Below are 20,930 nucleotides of genomic sequence, written 5' to 3'. Positions count from 1 at the left end.
CTGCGAGAACAATCATGGGCTTCCCTAGGTATGCCCCTGTTACACCAACACTCCACAGTCTGCATTGGTTGCCGATCAGTTTCCAGTCACAATTCAAAGTGTTGGTTATGACCTATAAAGCCCTTCATGGCACCGGACCAGAATATCTGCGAGACTGCCTTCTGCCACACAAATCCCAGCGGCCAGTTAGGTCCCACAAAGTTGGCCTTCTCCGGGTCCCGTCGACTAAACAATGTCGGCTGGCGGGACCCAGGGGAAGAGCCTTCTCTGTGGCGGCCCGAACCCTCTGGAACCAGCTCCCCCCAGAGATTAGGATTGCCCCCACCCTCCTTGCCTTTCATAAACTCCTTAAAACCCACCTTTGCCGTTAGGCATGGGGAAACTGAGGTATCTCCCCTTGCCTATGTAGTTTTATGTATGGTATGTGTTTATGTGTATGATTTTTAAATAATAGGGTTTTTAGACTTTTAATGTTAGATTTGTTATTTTAGACTTTTAATATTAGATTTGTCATTGTATATTGTTTTATCACTGTTGTGAGCCACCCCGAGTCTGCGGAGATGGGCGGCATACAAATCTAATAAATAATAATAAAAATAAAAATAATCTGTCTATACAAATGTTTTAAATCAAATATATATATATATAGATAGATAGATACACCAACCATAGAACTGGCAATAATGATCCAAGAAGCTACTGGTTCACTTTTATTTATTTATTTATTTATATATAGACCTTTTTGTCACTGAAGTCAAAAGACATCAGAACTTCTATATCAATAGCTCTTTTCTATGTACAATGTATACAGAGACCTTAGATAAACGTTTCCCAGCCATGGTGACTTTAAAGGTGCATGGACTTCAAATCCCAAAATTCAAGTAATTGAAATCCAGATGACCAAAGCTAGGAAGCAGAGCCTTAGATAACTTATTATATACACACATTTTACCATTTTAAAGGAAGACCAGCTTGTGTGGAAAACCCTGGAGTAAATTCTTCCCTGGAGTCTCTTGGAAGTTCTACCTGTGGATCCAACCCAAAAGGTAGTCTGAACACCTGTACCATTCTTAGATTTGCTAATGACGCATTCAGCCTTAAAATGGTTTTATAATTAATCACCCATTCATATATGAGCATTTTGGGAGGGATAAAGGTAACCTCTCCTTCTAGTTGAGTTTGTCTTCCAGTGACTTCCTGGGCATGTTTTAAGACACCACTAATGGTTTCTATCCAAATATTGCAAAGATCTGCCCCTATTTAGTCTCTTAACTCTGATAAAGTGAAGCAAATACTATGAGGGGGAAGGAGGGAGATTGAGATTTGGGGAGATTTAGGTTTCCTTCTGATAGGGAGGTGGATCACTTCTAATCATGGCTTTCAGTCCCAAATCCTTCCAAAAATACCACTCCTTGAACAACTAAAAATATCTAGGGGGAGGGGAAATGAAAACTTTAGTTTTAGGACCGTGTATAAACAAAAAATTTAAATAATCCACCTGAGATTTCTTCCTCACAAAAAACTCACCCCTGTATTATCATATCCCCGAACCCATGTAAAATGCTAACACGTGAGACATTTTTCATGGCAGATATCCAAGCTGTTAACATATCCATTAAAAAAGTAAGGTCTATTAAGACAGACAACTCTGCTTCCAAAAAAAGATTACTATTCTTTCAGTTTCTTTAGCGTAAATGTGAGAAGGGACTATTTTCTAGCTGCATAAATGAAAGATTTCAGAATTGCTTGCCTAGACGGCCTCCACCAGTGTTGGCGAACCTTTTCAGCACCAAGTGCTGAAATGGGAGTGTGTGCCCCCTCGCGCCGGAAACCAGATCAGGGGCCAGGGGTGCATGTACACCGGCCATCTGGTCTTCCGGTTTCCGGTGTGCATGCGCGCATTGAAAACCAGATGATCAGCCACCCGGTGCATATGCATTGGAAAGATGATTTTCCGGTTTCCGGCACACACATGCATAGTGGTCACCTAGCCTTCCGGTTTCTGGCACATATGCACATGTGAAGACCAGATCATCTTACCAACTTGTGCATGCACAGTGAGTGGCTGCTGTTTTGGTTTCCAATGGTCCTGCGTGCGTGAGAACCAGCTAGGCCGTGCACCAGAGCCTAGAGGAGCAACAGGTGAAGAGAGCTGGCTCTGTGTGCCACTTCCGGCAGGAATGCCATAAATTCGCCATCACAGGCCTATACCAAGATTTCTCAATCTCAGTGAAAATGTGGTCTTCTACTCCCATATTCCCATATGAAACTTAAGATACTGTTTTGTGAAAAGCCCACAAGTTAGTGATTGTATTGAAAAGTCAATACAATTGAGATGGAAATGAAATACCGTATATTTTTTATTCTGGACAGAGAAATAGAGTTATGAAACTTTGCTAAGCCATTCCTTTTCATAGGAATAGATCCACTTGTTGGTTATAGATTTGACTATGCTTATGTGACATTTATGCAAAAACACATCTGGGCCTCTTCCATTTAGGCTGACAATTTTACTCCAGAATTTGCCCCTAATAGAGTTCTTTTAAGACAGCTTTCTTTAAAAATGGTTCTCCCTCTCGGTATGCTGGAATGACAACAACTGATCAAGGCCATACTGACTATAAAAGATGGGAGTTACCATTTCAACATATCTAAAGGGAATCCGATTCATCCATTCTCCATTTTTATTACATCTTCCTATAATTATTATGGATGTATTGTCCAAACACATGCTTTAATAATTGATTTAAACCATTTTACTATGCTGACCGGTTTGGTCACCCCTCCTCCTATTTGGTATCTTCTACTACACTAGTGTTTCTCAACTGTGGCAGGCTTAGGGTGTGTACACTACAACTCCCAGAATTCTGGGAAATTGAAGTCAACATATCTTAAGGCTGTCCAGGCCAGGGGTAAGCAAAGTTGGCTCTTCTGTGACTTGTGGACTTCAACTTCCAGTATTCCTGAGCCAATTATGCTAACTTAGAAATTCTGGGAGTTGAAGTCCACATGTCGTAGAAGAGCCAACTTTGCCTACCTCTGGCCCAGGCTGATCTCACTTGACAATCGCTCAGCTCTGGATACCATTCCAATTTTACACCTTTGTATTAGAAAGGCTTCGCTTAGCAATCCTGATTATAAAATACTACAATCACATAATCAGAACTACAGGACTGCTTGCTCACACCAAATTGTGACTCCGCTGATTGTTCGCTGTGCAAGTTTAAAACATTTTTGAAGTCGCACTTCTCACTTGACTGTGAAAGTGTTAACTTTCAAGATGTTCTTTTTCCTTTTTTTAAGGTGCAGTGTGTTGAAAAAAGCTTCCCTGGTACACATACTGTTGAATCTTAATAAGGGGTATGAGAAGGCTTGATTGACGTATTTTTTTCTTCAACCCCTTTTCTAATCTCTACCCTGCTTGAGTGTAACCTGAGCCAATATTCAAAAATCCTTATCTTCCCCACAACAAGAGTGGAATACTGTGGCCAAGTTGCAACCTGCTTAGTGAATGTCTGTATGAAACAACATTCCTTTGTCGAGTTGGCCTCTTGCACCTATTGTTGATGGTTGTGCCATCCTCAGTTTCTTGGTTGCTGCTGCTTAGAGTTTATGGGCATTCCTCAAAATCCTGACTCTTTAGGTGGATCATTGTGTTTTTAATTCACATCCCCTTTTAGGGCTTAACTCTTCAGAAAGGCTACTGTGCTTATTCAAAGTAAAGCAAATCCAAGGAAGGATTTCTGAAACTCTTGAAGCAGGAAGGGGAAAGAAAGGGAAAGATATTTCTCCTTACTATGCAAAGATTAATTTATAAAGACCTTGGAGTCTCTGCATTAGATAGTAATCTTTACTGCCTGCAACGTTTGCGTTTAACCATTTCTCATCTCAGACTGTAAGAAAGATACAGGTTCTTAGCAATGTTGGACAGGATGATAACGAACAGCATTGTCTTATCACACTGAAAAGTTCGAGCAACTCGTGTCTTTTCCATGATCTACTGTACTCATATTGCAAGGTCTTAGGGAAAGACTACCATTAACAGAATTTCTTATTAAGATCCACCACACTGAACAATCCTGTTAAAACATCCTAACAGGGTGGAACTTTTTCATTCTAAGTCAAGGTGGCCCACAGCCCATATCAATGATAATCTTTATCTCAAATTCCACAAGGGGACCAGCCCACGGGTCTCCTTTTCATAGACATCTGGGACCAACCCAATGGGTGAAGGCACCATCTTGACGGTGTTCTTGCCAAACAGCTTGCGTTCGTATTCAATGAGCTGCCTCCAGAAACCTACGTTGGGCCTTACCACCGGCCGCCTGCTCTTCACCCACTCGTGAGCATCCAAGAGGCTCAACCGATGGTATTTCATTAGGTAAGCAATACAGAGGGAGGCAGACCGACTGACCCCTGCCACGCAGTGGACTAGAGTTCTTCCGTTCTTCTTCCCTGTCAGGTGTATCCTATCGGCCACGGAGTCAAAGTACAAAGACAGGGGAGCATGGGGAAGGTCTGGGACAGGCACCTTCACATAGTCAATGTCTGGCCAGTTGGCGTTGGGGATTTCCATGGTAGCGTTGACTACACAGGTCACTGCCCGGGAGTACACCATGTGCCTATTCGACGCAGCATTGCCAGAGCAGAGATAGAGACAAGGAGAGATTTGAGCAATGCCTCCTAAGACCGACAATGTGTTTCCGGCTGCAGGAGATGGCTTCGCCACCGAAGTGGGTGGAGAACGGCGAAAGAACCCATGGTTCCGGAAATTCATGGTGGATGGTTCAGCATACATAACAGCTAAGGGGAGAGAGGGAGAGAGGGAGAGAGAAAAGAAGCAAAGTCTTAAGAGTTGGTACACTTTTAACAATCAACGGTTAATGATTTCTCGTGTCTTAAATTTGACCTGCCCCACAAATACAAAGCTTTAACTCTCTTTTTTATTCTAACCAATTGTTTGGCTGTTACTTTTCATAAGAGAGGAGCATGGGGCCAGCGGCAACAGGGGACGAGGCAAGGGAGAGAGTTAGAAGCAGATTTTGGAGCCAACGAAAGCAAAGGTTGAATCAGCTGCAGTCAGCAAATAATACGTTGAAGCAGGACAAAACTGGTAGTGGAACAGAAGGGAAAAGGGGGAACAAGCAGGAATAAGGACACAAAGGCCCGAAATAAGGGTGGTCAACCCAAACATCAGCAAGTTCTACTTTTCTGCAAAGCTAAATAATTCCCCATACCCTATGTCATTTCTCTGGAGCTCTCCAGAAGCTGCCGGCATCCAGAGGGGACCCCTGCTTCTTAGGCTAGACAGAGACGGTAAGGGGGAGGAAGGAACTAGAAACTATGATGCTGCAGGAATAATGCGCAGGAGGGGGGGATAATGGAGATGATGGGAAAATGGAGGGATGGGGGAGGGAGCAGACAGCCTCTTAAAGGGGCAGTAAAGCCTCCACTATCCCTAGGATTCGCCCCAGCCTGGACTGTTAATGCGCATTTCTCCGTCGCCTCTCTCACCCCTCCCTCTCACCACCTTAGCTATGGGCTCAAAAACTCGGGTGGGGAGAATTCTCATGCTAAATTGTGACTCATATTCCCTCTAGATTAGTGCAAAGGGAGAAAGGCAGCTTTGGCACCAGTGGTTCTCCTCATTTTTACCAGGAGACTAAAAGTCCAGTTTGTATTCACTGTCCCCCTTTGGCTTTGCTTCCCTGCCCCAGTTGCTGACCAAGGATCTAAATTTAAAACAAAAAGAAAAAAAATCCCTTTTCTATAAGGAAGATCGGGATTTCTACTGCTATCTGGTGTCCTGGTAGGATATATACTGTGTTTCCCTGAAAATAAAACCCTGTCTTAGATTTTTCTGAGCCCTGAAATAAGTGCTTGTCCTTATTGCCCATGCACTCAAAAGCCTGACTGGGCTTATTATCATGGGGTGTCTTATTTTGGGGGAAGCAAGGTAGAGATGATGTTTCTGAATGTGCCAAGGTCTTTCAGGATAAGATTGTAGGTCTAAAAATACGATGCTATTTAGAGTCCTTTATATAAGAACAGGATATAGTGCAGCCAGCCAATTTGTGCTCCCATTTATCTTGAAACTTGTATCTTGCACCATAACCCCACAGCCTAAATTCTGGGGAGGGGGGGGGGGTAGTCTCCCCGTTTCAATTCAGATATGCTTGTATATCTAATAATAAACATGCTGCTTCTAAAATGTTCACTTCCAATTTTATGTACATTGTTTTTCCTGTCTAGTTTTGCCTCCTAGTTTTATCTGCAGTCTTTGGGAATTCCGATTTCAGCTGCCAGTTACTTTATTCTTTCACCTTCCATTTCCCTCAAAACCTCCTGGTTTCAAACTTTCTTCCCCACAGATTCACCTATGATGCTGAATCATCTAGTTTTCAAACTTTAAAAGATGCAGACCGTACTTATTTATGGATATACATTATTTTAGCCCCTGAATTAATACATGATTTCCCCCCACATACAAGCTATCCCAGCAAGGCTGTGCAAACAATAAATATTATAAGAAATAAACCAAAATAAATGTAAGCTTGCCCAGTGAGAACCGCCCATCTCATTCAGCATTGTGCCCTTGATGCCAATTTGAGAACACCACCTTACCTCAACGGAGGCTTGCCAAAATCCATCTTCTTTGTTTACCACAACTTTTTCAGCAGTCATTGCAACTCCATTTTGACTTTTGCCTGGTCACATGTTCCCTTCCATTCCTCTCAAAGGGCACCAATCTTTGTATCTGGTTTCAGTTCTTTAATAGCCCTTAAATAATGCTTCCTCTCTAATTCTACTTCCTTCAGCACTCATCTACTCAAGATTTTTTAACTGAATTGTGCTGCTGTCATGGTCTCTAACAGCAACTGAGAAAGTCTCTGCTCATATTTTGTATAGTACGTGGACACAAGTCTTCTAAAGGCGTGGCAGCTACTATAGTTGGGTCACAATTTTAAAGCAAGTTGATAGACTCCCCACTTCAGCTAATCAGGACATATTTATTAAATATATTTAGTTGTATATGTATATTTAAATGTACATTATACATATATGTGTGTATGTATATGTATATTTAAATGTATGTATATGTATATTTAAACAGATAGATTAGATAGATAGATAGATAGATAGATAGATAGATAGATAGATAGATAGATAGATAGGATAGATAGACAGACAGACAGACAGACAGACAGATTAGATAGATAGATAGATAGAGAGAGAGAGAGATAGAGAGAGAGATATAGATAGATAGATAGATAGATAGATAGATAGATAGATAGATAGATAGATAGATAGATATAGATGTATATAGATGTATATAGATATATATAGATATATATAGATATATATAGATATATGAGACGGTCTTGGCATATTCGGGTTTCTTCCCGTGTAGGATTTCTGGCCAGAAATTTCTAAATCCTACACAGGAAGAAACCCGAATATACCAAGCCCATCATGTATATATACATATATATACATATATGTATAATGTACATTTAAATATACATATACAACTAAATATATTTAATAAATATGTTGTGATTAGCTGAATATACCAAGACCGTCATACCTGTACCCGTGAAAATCTACGAAAACATATATATATATACATACATACATGTATGTATGTATGTATACACACACATATGATTGGCATGCATTACTTTCAGCCCCTTGGCTTTGGAGGGGGCATCTCACTCTCGCACACACCCTAATTCCTTCATTGGATATCAAAGGCCACCCCACTCCCAAATATCCAATTCCTCATCCCTCCTCGCATCCCCTTCTCCTCCCCAAGGCTCCACTTTAGAAATAATTATTTCTGGATTTACAAAAAACAGCAACTCCAGTTAATCCTCAATGCCCAGTTTTGCAGGAGAAAAATGAAAAAAACATTACCAGTCAGCGCTGTTTTTCAACTGGAGACTTTCGGGACAGTTCCCACAACAACTCTTCTGGGCCAAGAAATCAGCTTTCTTCCTTGGGGAAGAAGGCTGAGGGTTTCCAGATGGGTTTGCCTTTCCTTCCTCCTCGCCCTTCTTCCAAATAGCCCACTCTATAGAAGCAGCGTCTGCACAATTCACACCAATCAATATAATAAACCTCTTTCCTTCTGTCCTGCCGGTCGGGCTCGTCTCCTTCCCGCAGGATTTCTCCAGTCTTCCTTCCTCTTTCCTGGGTGGGGAACTGGAGTTTCCTTCCCTGGTTCCCCCACCCACCCAAGCCTTGCCTATATACCGCCCCGGCTGCCCCTCTCCTCGGCTGGACCACTCGAGCGTTGGAGGCAACAAAAGGTTGCCATGGCGACGGGATGCGGAGGAGGCTGCTGTCGTCAGCGCCCGTGACACAAGCCAAAGCTCGCGGCGGCGGAGGAGCAGGCGGAGGTGACCGCGCAGGCGGGACTGAGAAAAAGCCCACGGATTTCCCCCTCCCTCCTCGGCTTCCGGCCCAGATTCTCCGCTTCTCCCGGCCGCAAAAAAAAAAAGGGGGGGGGAGGCGTGAGCTGCAGGCATAATTGCTGCAAAAGGAAAACAATGAACGTGGGGGGAAAGAAAATAGTTCAAACCTACGAGGGAGGGGGGAAAACAAACCCTGGGTTTTAATCTGGACATATCTGAAAAGATTAGTGGAACGGGAATAGGGAGGGGAAACTGCCATTTGCAATTGATTTTCTGTTTTGTGCGACATAGTAGGGTAGTCTAGCCTGGGCTTTCCCCAGACTGCAATCCTGCTGCAGCCCTCCTGCGCAAACAACCGCTGGCAGGATGGAGGGCACTGAATTGATCCTCAGCTTTGCAGCGCCGGCCACGTTTTTGGCCAGCACGTTGTGCGAATTCCCCCAAAGTAAGGAAACCACATAGGTCCATCCCCCAGGAAGATGGTTGTCGTCTCAATGTAGTTTCTGTGTCACAAACACACACACACACACACACGAAGATTCTCTCTTGCTTCCTTGCACTGGCAGTGATCCCCCATCATCCTCTCCCTTCTTGATCCCATATACCTGTATCTCATACCAAGAAAGTGTAAGTTAACAGTTAATGGCTCCTCCTACATAAAAGCTTTGAATTGCAGCCCTTGGAGCTGTGTTTTTCGGCCTTGGCAACTTGAAGATATATGGACTTCAACTCCCTTGACTGGGAATTCCAAGAGTTGAAAACTACAAATCTGCAAATGGCCAAGTTCAAAAACATTGCCTTGCAGGATGGTAAACCACTCTAACACTCAACACTATTCAAAAGGCCCTTCCCAATTCAATGCTTTCCTGCTGAGGTTTTTATTTATTTATTTATTCATTCATTTGTCCAATACACAAATACATAGGAAGGAAAATAGACATGTAGTAATATATATAAGGGTAAAGTGAACTTAGAGGAGAGGATATATGAAAGAAAGAAAATATATATGATACGTGAGAGAAAGGAAAGACAATTGGACAGGGGACCAAAGGCATACCAGTGCACTTATGTACGCCCCTTACTGGCCTCTTAGGAACCTGGAGAGGTCAATCGTGGAGAGTCTAAGGGAGAAATGTTGGGGGTTAGGGGTTGACACAATTGAGTCCGGCAATGAGTTCCACGCTTCGATAACTCGATTGTTGAAATCATATTTTTTACAGTCAAGTTTGGAGCGGTTTGTATTAAGTTTGAATCTGTTGCGTGCTCTTGTGTTGTTGCGGTTGGAGCTGAAGTAGTCATTGACCGGTAGGACGTTGCAGCATATGATCTTGTGGGCAATACTCAAATCATGTTTTAGGCGCCGTAGTTCTAGGCTTTCAAGGCCCAGGATTGTTAGTCTATTTTCGTAGAATATTCTGTTTCGAGTGGAGGAGTGAAGGGCTCTTCTGGTGAAATATCTTTGGACATTTTCAAGGGTGTTGATGTTTTCAAGGGTGTTGGTGTTGGATTTCAGCTCCCATAATTCCCAGCTCTAATGCAATGGTAGTGAAAAGTTAGCAGGTTTTCGACAATATAGGGCTCGAAATGGAAGCTTGTTCTGGATACATGTGGATATTATTTCTAAATAATCATTGGAAAGGTTGTGAAAACTACAGTGGATATTAAGTTTGCTAGGGAATTCTGGGAGCCTAAATCCACATATCTTCAGGCTGACAAGATTGAAAGACACATTCAGTTTCATGTACTATATTCGCCTCAGAACAAGGACAGAAATACCAGCCTGAAGATGACAAGTGGGACCTCGTCGAAACGTCGCCAGAAATTTCCAAATCCTACACGGGAAGAAACCCGAATATACCAAGACCTGTACCCGTGAAAATCTATATATATGGTATGGCTAGCTGATGAGGCCAAAATAAGGCCGAAATAGATCTATCCTAGTCTCCCTTAATTTTCAAATTCAGCAAAAAACCATGTGATATATATATATACACTGTTCCCTCGATTTTCGCGGGTTCGAACTTCGCGAATAGCCTATACCACGGTTTTTCAAAAAATATTAATTAAAAAATACTTCAGGTTTTTTTTTCTATACCACGGTTTTTCCCACCCGATGACATCATATGTCATCGCCAAACTAATAATTTTTGCAAATAAATAACAAAAAAAATAATTGTTGTTAATAAATAATTATGTTTATAAATATCAGTATCACTAAGTGTCTTATTCAATGGTGCGTACCAGTAATAATGGTGACTAAAATGGTTGTTAAGGGAATGGGAAATGGTAATTTAGGGGTTTAAAGTATTAAGGGATGGCTTGTGATACTGTTCATAACCAAAAATGGTGTAGGCTCAGTTCCCATGTGATTGGATGAGGGAAACCCTATCTGAAGGCTGACTCCAACTTACGAGAAGGGGCGTTCAGGTAAGTCAACGCCCTTTCTAAATCCTAAAGTTTATCTTTATTTATTTATTGGATTTGTATACAGCCCCTCTCCGCAGACTCAGGCAGCTAACAACAACAATAAAACAGTATACAGTATAACAAAATCCAATACTAAAAACAGTTAAAAACCCATTATATAAAAACCAATCATACATACAGACATACCATGCATAAAATTGTAAAGGCCTAGGGGGAAGTGTATTTCAGTTCCCCCATGCCTGGCAGCAGAGGTGGGTTTTAAGCAGCTTTCAAGCCATAAATCTTTTTTTTTTTTTTTTGCAAGAAAAACATGACAGTTTAATGGAACTCTGATTAGAAGTAGTTAACCAAATAGCTTACTGTTCCATTTGTACCTTGCTGGCTGGCTCAGCGGAGGCAAGTTTCGTGCTGTCTTTACAGGAAACAGGAAGCTAGAATTCAGATAGTTTGTCAACTAGTTCTTATGTAAATTTCTTGTTTACATTCTGCTAGGTTCCCATCTTTAAGCTCCACCTTCTCTGAGCAAACTTTGTAATCATTGTGTAAATACCCTTCCTCTCCAAAAGCAGCTGCAGTTGAGCTATTCTGATTGCAATTTTATCAATAAATAGAAATACTATATGATAGAACGGCAGTCAGAATAGCTTGCCTGCATTTTTTTGTGTGTTCCTTTCAAAAATCTTTAAATTTGCATGGTGAGTTTTCATGAGTACCAAGTCATATATCATTTTAGTAATTAAGATGAGTTTTTTCTTTTGCTTATTATGGTAAGCATGACTCAGCACAGCACCTCTTTTCTCCCACTTTCTTACAAGGAGAAGAATTTACTGTATTTTACAGATCATAGGTCCTCTCCCTTAAAAATATTAGAAATTGCTACTTTATATATTTGGATAAACTACCTCTTTGCAAGTAAGATGTAAATGCCATAAAGCTTCAAAATGTTGCTCGAATAATACTGAGTAAATTGATTTCCAGTAGGGACAAATAATTATCCTAATTATTTAATGCAATTAGTGGCCTAGAGTACCAGTACTGTATAACAGAGAATAAAATGAAAAGTATTAAAATGAGGATTCACAAGGATAGGATAATCACAAAGGAGGGAGACTAGCTTGCTAAATTGATAGTGGAATACGATATATTTGGATAGTCTGAGTTTTAGTTTAGTCTGGGTGGGGAATGCGAGACACGCTGACTATACCTGGTTTAGCAAAGGGGGGTGGAATTGTGATAAGTCATATGCTGCTGCCATGATGATGCAAGTTTGACACCCCTGGGTTAAAAAACCAATAATGCATAGATATACACAATTGCATTCAGACAAACTACATAGAGGTGGTTTCTGCCTTCCTTAAGATTTCTTTCCCCCATTTCTCCTTTAGCGGAAATATTCTATCCTGCCTTTTTTAATATTCCCCAAAGTATTTCATTTTCTAGAAGGATAGATGGGTGCTGGGTCTCTACAATACTTCTGGAGATTTTTCTTATGATTTAGAACACTGCTGCACAACCTTGGCAAGCATGCTGGTTGGAGAATTCTGAGAGTTGAAGTTCACACATCTTCAAGTTCCCAGGATTGAGAAACACTGACCTAGAAGAAACGTGGACTTTAAAAAGTTGTACAAATGAGGTAATTCCTGATAAAACCATGATTTTTTTCCACCGCCGTAAGAAAAACTGGATTTGTCATTAAGATGTGTAATTTTGTACATCTGTTAAGATACAATATACCAGTGATGGTGAACCGTTTTTTCCTCGGGTCCCGAAAGAGCGTGTGCGGTGCTATCACGCATGTGCAGGTGCCCACACCCATAATTCAATGCCTGGGGAGGGCGAAAACAGCTTTCCCCACCATTGCTCCTTCTAACCTGCGCAGCGCGCTGGGGCGCAGGCAAATCCCAAATACAGCGCAGTGTTTTCCAAGCCTGCCCAGTGGAGCTGGCGCCATTTCTCCCACCTCCCAAAGGCAGAAGGTTGGGGTGGGGGCTGATGGAGGCCAGCCCCCTTGCACCAATCAAGGCTGCCCTGCAGGCTTTCTCGAGCATCTGGATACACAGAGCACCAAGCGACACCCTTCCGCTTCCCCTCAGCTGCCGCCATGCACCCCATATCACTTGCCCGGCGAAGGGCATTTCTCGCAGGGTCCCTGCTGGCACCACCCACAGTTTGGATGGGGGCGGGTAGTCACCACGGGCATCCAAAACGGGGGCGCTGCCAGCAGGGACCTTGCAAGAAACGCCTGCCGCTGGGCAAGTGATATGGGGTGTGTGGCAGCAGCTGAGGAAAAGCAGCCGTGCATCGGCGCTCTGTGTATCCAGACACTTGAGAAAGTCCACAGGGCAGCCTTGATCGGTGCAAGTGGGCTCGCTCCATCAGCCCCCACCCCAATCCTGCAGCCCGAGAGAAAGAAAAAGGGAGATCAAAGCGAGAGAAAAACAGAAATGAAGGTGAGAGAAATAATGAAAAATAAGAAATGAGAGCAAAAAGAAACAAATGAGAGAGAGACGGGGGAGGAAGAAGTACACAGAAATAAGACCTGGAGGGAAAGAAAAAGAGAGGGAAAAGAGTGAACAGAGAGAGAGAGAGAGAAGTGGAGAGAAAGAAAGGAAGGAAAGGGAAAAAGAGGGAGGGAAAGAGAGAAATGGAGAGGAAGGAAGGAAGGAGGAAAGGAAGGAGAAATGGAGGGAGGGAGGAAGGAGGAAGAATGAAATGAATGGAGGGACAGAGGAAGGAAAGACTTTTGGGGGGTGCAAATTTTATTTTATTTTTCTCTCAACATACATTCAAACAATACAATAAAATGCAGTATTTTTTTAGTAAGTAATATCAATCATCAAAAAAGTTGCGAAAGTATTATTTATTTATTTATTCATTCATTTATTCATTCATTCATTCATTCATTCATTCATTTACTTATTAGATTTGTATGCCGCCCCTCTCCATAGACTCGGGGCGGCTAACAACAACAATAAAAACAGCATACAACAAATCTAATATTTAAAATAACTAAAAACCCTTATTAAAAACTAAACATACATACAAACATACCATGCATAAATTGTATAGGCCTAGGGGGAAGGAATATCGATTTCCCTGTAGGGGGAGTGTTTTCCTAGTTGCACTCTTCTCCCGAGCCTGGAAGAGAAGGTGGCCAGGCGGGGCAGGGCAGCTGCTTGGGTTTTTGTTGTTCTGGACGGGTGTTGCAGTATCCATGAACAGCCTGGCAAACCTGCAGCTAGACAAGGAAGAGTATCCCCTGCAGCTGGGCAAAAGCTTCAAACGGCACCCTAAAACCTCCTTCCACACCATTAGCTGGGAGTGTCCATCAGAGCCAGGCTGGCGACCCCAAAACATTGACTTGATTAAGCTGACCTGGCCCCGTGTCAAAAGAGGGCCCTAACCATGGTAGGCTATGCCTGCCTAACCGAAAACAGGCTCCACTGAGTTCAGTGTTACCCCAAGATAAAGCAGCCTTCCCCAGCCAATAGTTTGCTTGCAGCTTATAAAGCCCTACATGGCATTGGATCAGAGTACCTCCGGAACCGCCTGCTACCGCACGAATCCCAGCGGCCGATAAGGTCCCACAGAGTTGGCCTTCTCCGGGTCCCATCGACTAAACAATGTCATCTGGCGGGCCCCAGGGGAAGAGCCTTCTCTGTGGCGGCCCCGGCCCTCTGGAATCAACTCCCCCCGGAGATTAGAACTGCTCCCACCCTCCTTGTCTTCCGTAAACTACTTAAGACCCACCTATACCGCCAGGCATGGGGGATTTGAGACATCTTTCCCCCAGGCTTATTATAATTTATGTTTGGTATGTGTGTGCTGTTTGGTTTTTAATTATGATAGGGTTTTTAGTTTTTTAATATTAGATTTGTGCCATTATAATATTGTTTTTATCGTTGTTGTGAGCCGCCCCGAGTCTTCGGAGAGGGGCGGCATACAAATCTAATTAATAATAATAATAATTATTATTATTATTATTATTATTATTATTATTATTAAAATAATAATAAATATTAACACTAAAATTCCGCTGGGGCCCAGATGGGAGAATTTGGGGGGGGGGCGTGAAATGTTTACGTCTTCCTAGGGCGGGGTGCAACAGAAAATAATTGAGAAGAACTGCATTTTCTAAGTCATGTTTTATTTTAAGCTTGGTAAATCGTGGTTTGCTGTGATACAATAATCAAAATGAACATAATGACTACTTCACTTTTCTTCTCTGCAGTGAAACCTGCTATGAACCTGTGAGTCTCCTGCTGGAGAATGGATTTTACAATACATCATCAGGAAAGGAAATGGGTAGGAATCCAATTAAATCATAAGATACAGAGGGACTTATTCTCTGTGTTACCCCAGGACAAAACATGCCTAAATACGATTATGCAAAATCTTCAATATGCTTTTTGTTTCATACAGGTAGTCCTTGACTTTATTTTTATTTATTTATTTATTTATTCATTTGTCCAATACACAATACATATGGAAGAGAATAGACATGAAGTAATATATATAAAGATAATATGTAAAAATAGAGGAGAGGATATATGAAAGGAAGAAAATATATATAATACATGAGATAAAAGAAAGACAATTGGACAGGGGACGAAAGGCACATCAGTGCACTTATGTACGCCCCTTACTGGCCTCTTAGGAACCTGGAGAGGTCAATCGTGGATAGTCTAAGGGAGAAATGTTGGGGGTTAGGGGTTGACACTATTGAGTCCGGTAATGAGTTCCACACTTCGACAACTCGATTGTTAAAGTCATATTTTTTACAGTCATATTTTTGGAGCGGTTAATGTTAAGTTTGAATCTGTTGCATGCTCTTGTGTTGTTGTGGTTGAAGCTGAAGTAGTCATTGACCGGTAGGACGTTGCAGCATATGATCTTGTGGGCAATACACTTAAATCGTGTTTTAGGCGCCGTAGTTCTAAGCTTTCAAGGCCCAGGATTGTTAGTCTATTTTCATAGGGTATTCTGTTTCGAGAGGAGTGACCACAACTTGAACCAGAATTTCCATTGCTAAGTAAGATGGATGTTAAGTAAATAATCTTTTTTCCCCATAGTTAAATGAATAATTGCAGCTGTTAAATGAAGCACACAGACATTAAGTAGATCCAGCTTTCCCCTATTGTCTTTGCTCAGAAGGTTGCAACCCTTGTAAAGACACACCAATTGCCAAGGACCTGAATTTGATTGCAAGGCCATGCAATAATTGTAAGTGGGGTATGGGTTTCTCCCACCTCCCAAAGGCAGAAGGTTGGGGTGGGGGCTGATGGAGGCCAGCCCCCTTGCACCAATCAAGGCTGCCCTGCCGGCTTTCTCGAGCATCTGGATACACAGAGCACCAAGCGACACCCTTCCGCTTCCCCTCAGCTGCCGCCATGCACCCCATATCACTTGCCCGGCGAAGGGCATTTCTCGCAGGGTCCCTGCTGGCACCACCCACAGTTTGGATGGGGGCGGGTAGTCACCACGGGCATCCAAAACGGGGGCGCTGCCAGCAGGGACCTTGCAAGAAACGCCTGCCGCTGGGCAAGTGATATGGGGTGTGTGGCAGCAGCTGAGGAAAAGCAGCCGTGCGTCGGCGCTCTGTGTATCCAGACACTTGAGAAAGTCCACAGGGCAGCCTTGATCGGTGCAAGTGGGCTCGCTCCATCAGCCCCCACCCCAATCCTGCAGCCCGAGAGAAAGAAAAAGGGAGATCAAAGCGAGAGAAAAACAGAAATGAAGGTGAGAGAAATAATAAAAAATAAGAAATGAGAGCAAAAAGGGAAGAGAAACAAATGAGAGAGAGACGGGGGAGGAAGAAGTACACAGAAATAAGACCTGGAGGGAAAGAGAGGGAAAAGAGTGAACACAGAGAGAGAGAGAGAAGTGGAGAGAAAGAAAGGAAGGAAAGGGAAAAAGAGGGAGGGAAAGAGAGAAATGGAGAGGAAGGAAGGAGGAAAGGAAGGAGAAATGGAGGGAGGGAGGAAGGAGGAAGAATGAAATGAATGGAGGGACAGAGGAAGGAAAGACTTTTGGGGGGTGCAAATTTTATTTTATTTTTCTCTCAACATACATTCAAACAATACAATAAAATGCAGTATTTTTTTAGTAACTAATATCAATCATCAAAAAAGTTGCAAAAGTATTATTTATTTATTTATTTATTTATTTATTTATTCATTCATTCATTCATTCATTCATTCATTCATTTATTAGATTTGTATGCCGCCCCTCTCCATAGACTCGGGGCGGCTAACAACAATAATAAAAACAGCATACAACAAATCTAATATTTAAAATAACTAAAAACCCTTATTAAAAACTAAACATACATACAAACATACCATGCATAAATTGTATAGGCCTAGGGGGAAGGAATATCGATTTCCCTGTAGGGGGAGTGTTTTCCTAGTTGCACTCTTCTCCCGAGCCTGGAAGAGAAGGTGGCCAGGCGGGGCAGGGCGGCTGCTTGGGTTTTTGTTGTTCTGGACGGGTGTTGCAGTATCCATGAACAGCCTGGCAAACCTGCAGCTAGACAAGGAAGAGTATCCCCTGCAGCTGGGCAAAAGCTTCAAACGGCACCCTAAAACCTCCTTCCACACCATTAGCTGGGAGTGTCCATCAGAGCCAGGCTGGCGACCCCAAAACATTGACTTGATTAAGCTGACCTGGCCCCGTGTCAAAAGAGGGCCCTAACCATGGTAGGCTATGCCTGCCTAACCGAAAACAGGCTCCACTGAGTTCAGTGTTACCCCAAGATAAAGCAGCCTTCCCCAGCCAATAGTTTGCTTGCAGCTTATAAAGCCCTACATGGCATTGGATCAGAGTACCTCCGGAACCGCCTGCTACCGCACGAATCCCAGCGGCCGATAAGGTCCCACAGAGTTGGCCTTCTCCGGGTCCCATCGACTAAACAATGTCATCTGGCGGGCCCCAGGGGAAGAGCCTTCTCTGTGGCGGCCCCGGCCCTCCTTGTCTTCCGTAAACTACTTAAGACCCACCTATACCGCCAGGCATGGGGGATTTGAGACATCTTTCCCCCAAGCTTATTATAATTTATGTTTGGTATGTGTGTGCTGTTTGGTTTTTAATTATGATAGGGTTTTTAGTTTTTTAATATTAGATTTGTGCCATTATAATATTGTTTTTATCGTTGTTGTGAGCCGCCCCGAGTCTTCGGAGAGGGGCAGCATACAAATCTAATAAATAATAATAATAATAATTATTATTATTATTATTATATTTTTATAATTAAAATAATAATAAATATTAACACTAAAATTCCGCTGGGGCCCAGATGGGAGAATTTGGGGGGGGGGGCGTGAAATGTTTACGTCTTCCTAGGGCGGGGTGCAACAGAAAATAATTGAGAAGAACTGCATTTTCTAAGTCATGTTTTATTTTAAGCTTGGTAAATCGTGGTTTGCTGTGATACAATAATCAAAATGAACATAATGACTACTTCACCTTTCTTCTCTGCAGTGAAACCTGCTATGAACCTGTGAGTCTCCTGCTGGAGAATGGATTTTACAATACATCATCAGGAAAGGAAATGGATAGGAATCCAATTAAATCATAAGATACAGAGGGACTTATTCTCTGTGTTACCCCAGGACAAAACATGCCTAAATACGATTATGCAAAATCTTCAATATGCTTTTTGTTTCATACAGGTAGTCCTTGACTTTATTTTTATTTATTTATTTATTTATTCATTCATTTGTCCAATACACAATACATATGGAAGAGAATAGACATGAAGTAATATATATAAAGATAATATGTAAAAATAGAGGAGAGGATATATGAAAGGAAGAAAATATATATAATACATGAGATAAAAGAAAGACAATTGGACAGGGGACGAAAGGCACATCAGTGCACTTATGTACGCCCCTTACTGGCCTCTTAGGAACCTGGAGAGGTCAATCGTGGATAGTCTAAGGGAGAAATGTTGGGGGTTAGGGGTTGACACTATTGAGTCCGGTAATGAGTTCCACACTTCGACAACTCGATTGTTAAAGTCATATTTTTTACAGTCATATTTTTGGAGCGGTTAATGTTAAGTTTGAATCTGTTGCATGCTCTTGTGTTGTTGTGGTTGAAGCTGAAGTAGTCATTGACCGGTAGGACGTTGCAGCATATGATCTTGTGGGCAATACTTAAATCGTGTTTTAGGCGCCGTAGTTCTAAGCTTTCAAGGCCCAGGATTGTTAGTCTATTTTCATAGGGTATTCTGTTTCGAGAGGAGTGACCACAACTTGAACCAGAATTTCCATTGCTAAGTAAGATGGATGTTAAGTAAATAATCTTTTTTCCCCATAGTTAAATGAATCATTGCAGCTGTTAAATGAAGCACACAGACATTAAGTAAATCCAGCTTTCCCCTATTGTCTTTGCTCAGAAGGTTGCAACCCTTGTAAAGACACACCAATTGCCAAGGACCTGAATTTGATTGCAAGGCCATGCAATAATTGTAAGTGGGGTATGGGTTGTAAATAGCTGCTATTGTAACTTTGAATGGTCATTAAATAAATTGTTGTATGTTGAGGACTACTCAGGGGTGGAACACAGTGGGGTAGTGAAAATGGAGCTCCACCCCAGAGCATCCAATTTGCACTGACAGATGTTGAAAGAAAATGCAGGGCGTCCTCTTTGGGCAGCCTCTGCGTTCTTCCCGAAAGCGTTTAAAAACCCCAAAGCCAGCTATTTTAATCATGAATGCAGCTTTATGACAATGCTCAAAATGTACTTTCAAAATTCTAAGTGAGATGTTTCTGTAATTTCACTGTTCTATAGCTCCTCACTTCTAGGATGTGGGTAAATTCGATGACCTGCTTGTTTTGAGTCCATTGATATGGATATTGGTTTGAGGTTCTTGCAAAATCCTTGGTCAAGTCACATGATCGTTAAGCTACTCCCACCTGGTCACATGGCACAAAATAAGCCACACCCACAAAATAAGCCATGCCCACAGTGCGGTAGTAAAAATTTTGGTAGCCCTTCACTGGGACTACTTGTAGTCTTATTGTACAAGCAAATGTTTAAAAGTTTTATTTGATATAAGCTTCTGGTTTCAATAGATCTTCTGTGACACAGGTGGAGAACCATGGCCCTTTTATAACTTGTGGACTTCAACTCCCAGAATTCCTGAGCCAACCATGTTATAGAAGAGCCATCCATTACCAACCCTCAAGGTTTGGTTGGGACCCTCAAAGGAAAACAGAACAGCTGAAAATTAAAGTGGGAAACTGCCAAACCAGAACTATTCCTCAAAAAGGCAAGAGCAGTCACTTCTGAATTGTAAAAGGAACTACCCATATATAGACATGACTGTGTCATAACCAGGATTTGATCTCAGCAACGCAGCTTTATTTTAACTTAATAGAAGATGACTTCCCTACAAAAGCATTTGTTTTTTAAGTGCTTGTGAAGAGAGTTAAAAATATATTGTCAATTAATGATGCTGTGGCAATTTGGCAGTAGGCTTAGTAATGATTTTCTAAAACATCTCACTGTTATAATAGCACCTCCCCAATAGAGCCTATTGGGAGGAGAAGAAAAATTCAGGCCATTTTTAAACATCTGGTCATATGAAGACTGAGAAACAAGTACCAATATCATTTTACTCATTATGGGTCCTCCTGTTTGCTTGCATCATCCCGAGGACGATTGTAGCTGTTTTATTCATTGTATTGTATTTATTGTGATTATGATTTTATAACCTTTTTGTGATCGTGATTTTTATAACTTTTATACTGGTGGTCTTATACTGTTTTAATATTGCTTTTAGTACTGTTTTTAGTTTATTTAGAATAGAATAGATTTAGTAGAAAATCTGACAGTGTTGAGTGAATTATTTGTTTAGTAGAGTGATGGCGTTCGGGAAAAATCTGTTCTTGTGTCTAGTTGTCTTGGTGTGCAGTGCTCTGTAGCGACGTTTTGAGGGTAGGAGTTGAAACAGTTTGTGTCCAGGATATGAGGGGTCAGTAAATATTTTCCCCACCCTCTTTTTGACTCGTGCAGTATACAGGTCCTCAATGGAAGGCAGGTTGGCAGCAATTGCTTTTTCTGCAGTTCTGATTGTCC

The 20,930-nt window shown here is 42.0% G+C and overlaps 1 protein-coding gene across 4 annotated transcripts; it reads right to left on the bottom strand.

The window, feature by feature from the left end:
- Positions 1–703: 703 nt before the first annotated feature.
- Positions 704–11,299, bottom strand: LOC139152957 (dual specificity protein phosphatase 14-like). Of its 4 annotated transcripts, none has more exons than XM_070726425.1 (2): positions 11,219–11,299; positions 704–4,803 (listed from the first exon to the last, which is right to left on the bottom strand). In XM_070726425.1, the coding sequence occupies exon 2, from the start codon at positions 4,796–4,798 to the stop codon at positions 4,157–4,159; it is 642 nt and encodes a 213-aa protein (XP_070582526.1). In that variant the 5' UTR covers positions 4,799–4,803; positions 11,219–11,299; the 3' UTR covers positions 704–4,156. The 4 variants fall into 4 exon arrangements, with proteins under 4 accessions (XP_070582526.1, XP_070582527.1, XP_070582525.1 ...); XM_070726426.1 differs by having other exon boundaries at positions 11,205–11,270; XM_070726424.1 differs by lacking the exon at positions 11,219–11,299 and adding an exon at positions 7,918–8,407.
- Between the last annotated feature and the right edge of the window lie 9,631 nt (positions 11,300–20,930).

This window comes from Erythrolamprus reginae, chromosome Z (genome assembly GCF_031021105.1).
Source record: "Erythrolamprus reginae isolate rEryReg1 chromosome Z, rEryReg1.hap1, whole genome shotgun sequence".
Taxonomy (NCBI): Eukaryota; Metazoa; Chordata; class Lepidosauria; order Squamata; family Dipsadidae; genus Erythrolamprus; species Erythrolamprus reginae.
Note: the sequence above shows the minus strand (reverse complement) of the source record. Positions and strands in the feature narration are given on the sequence as shown.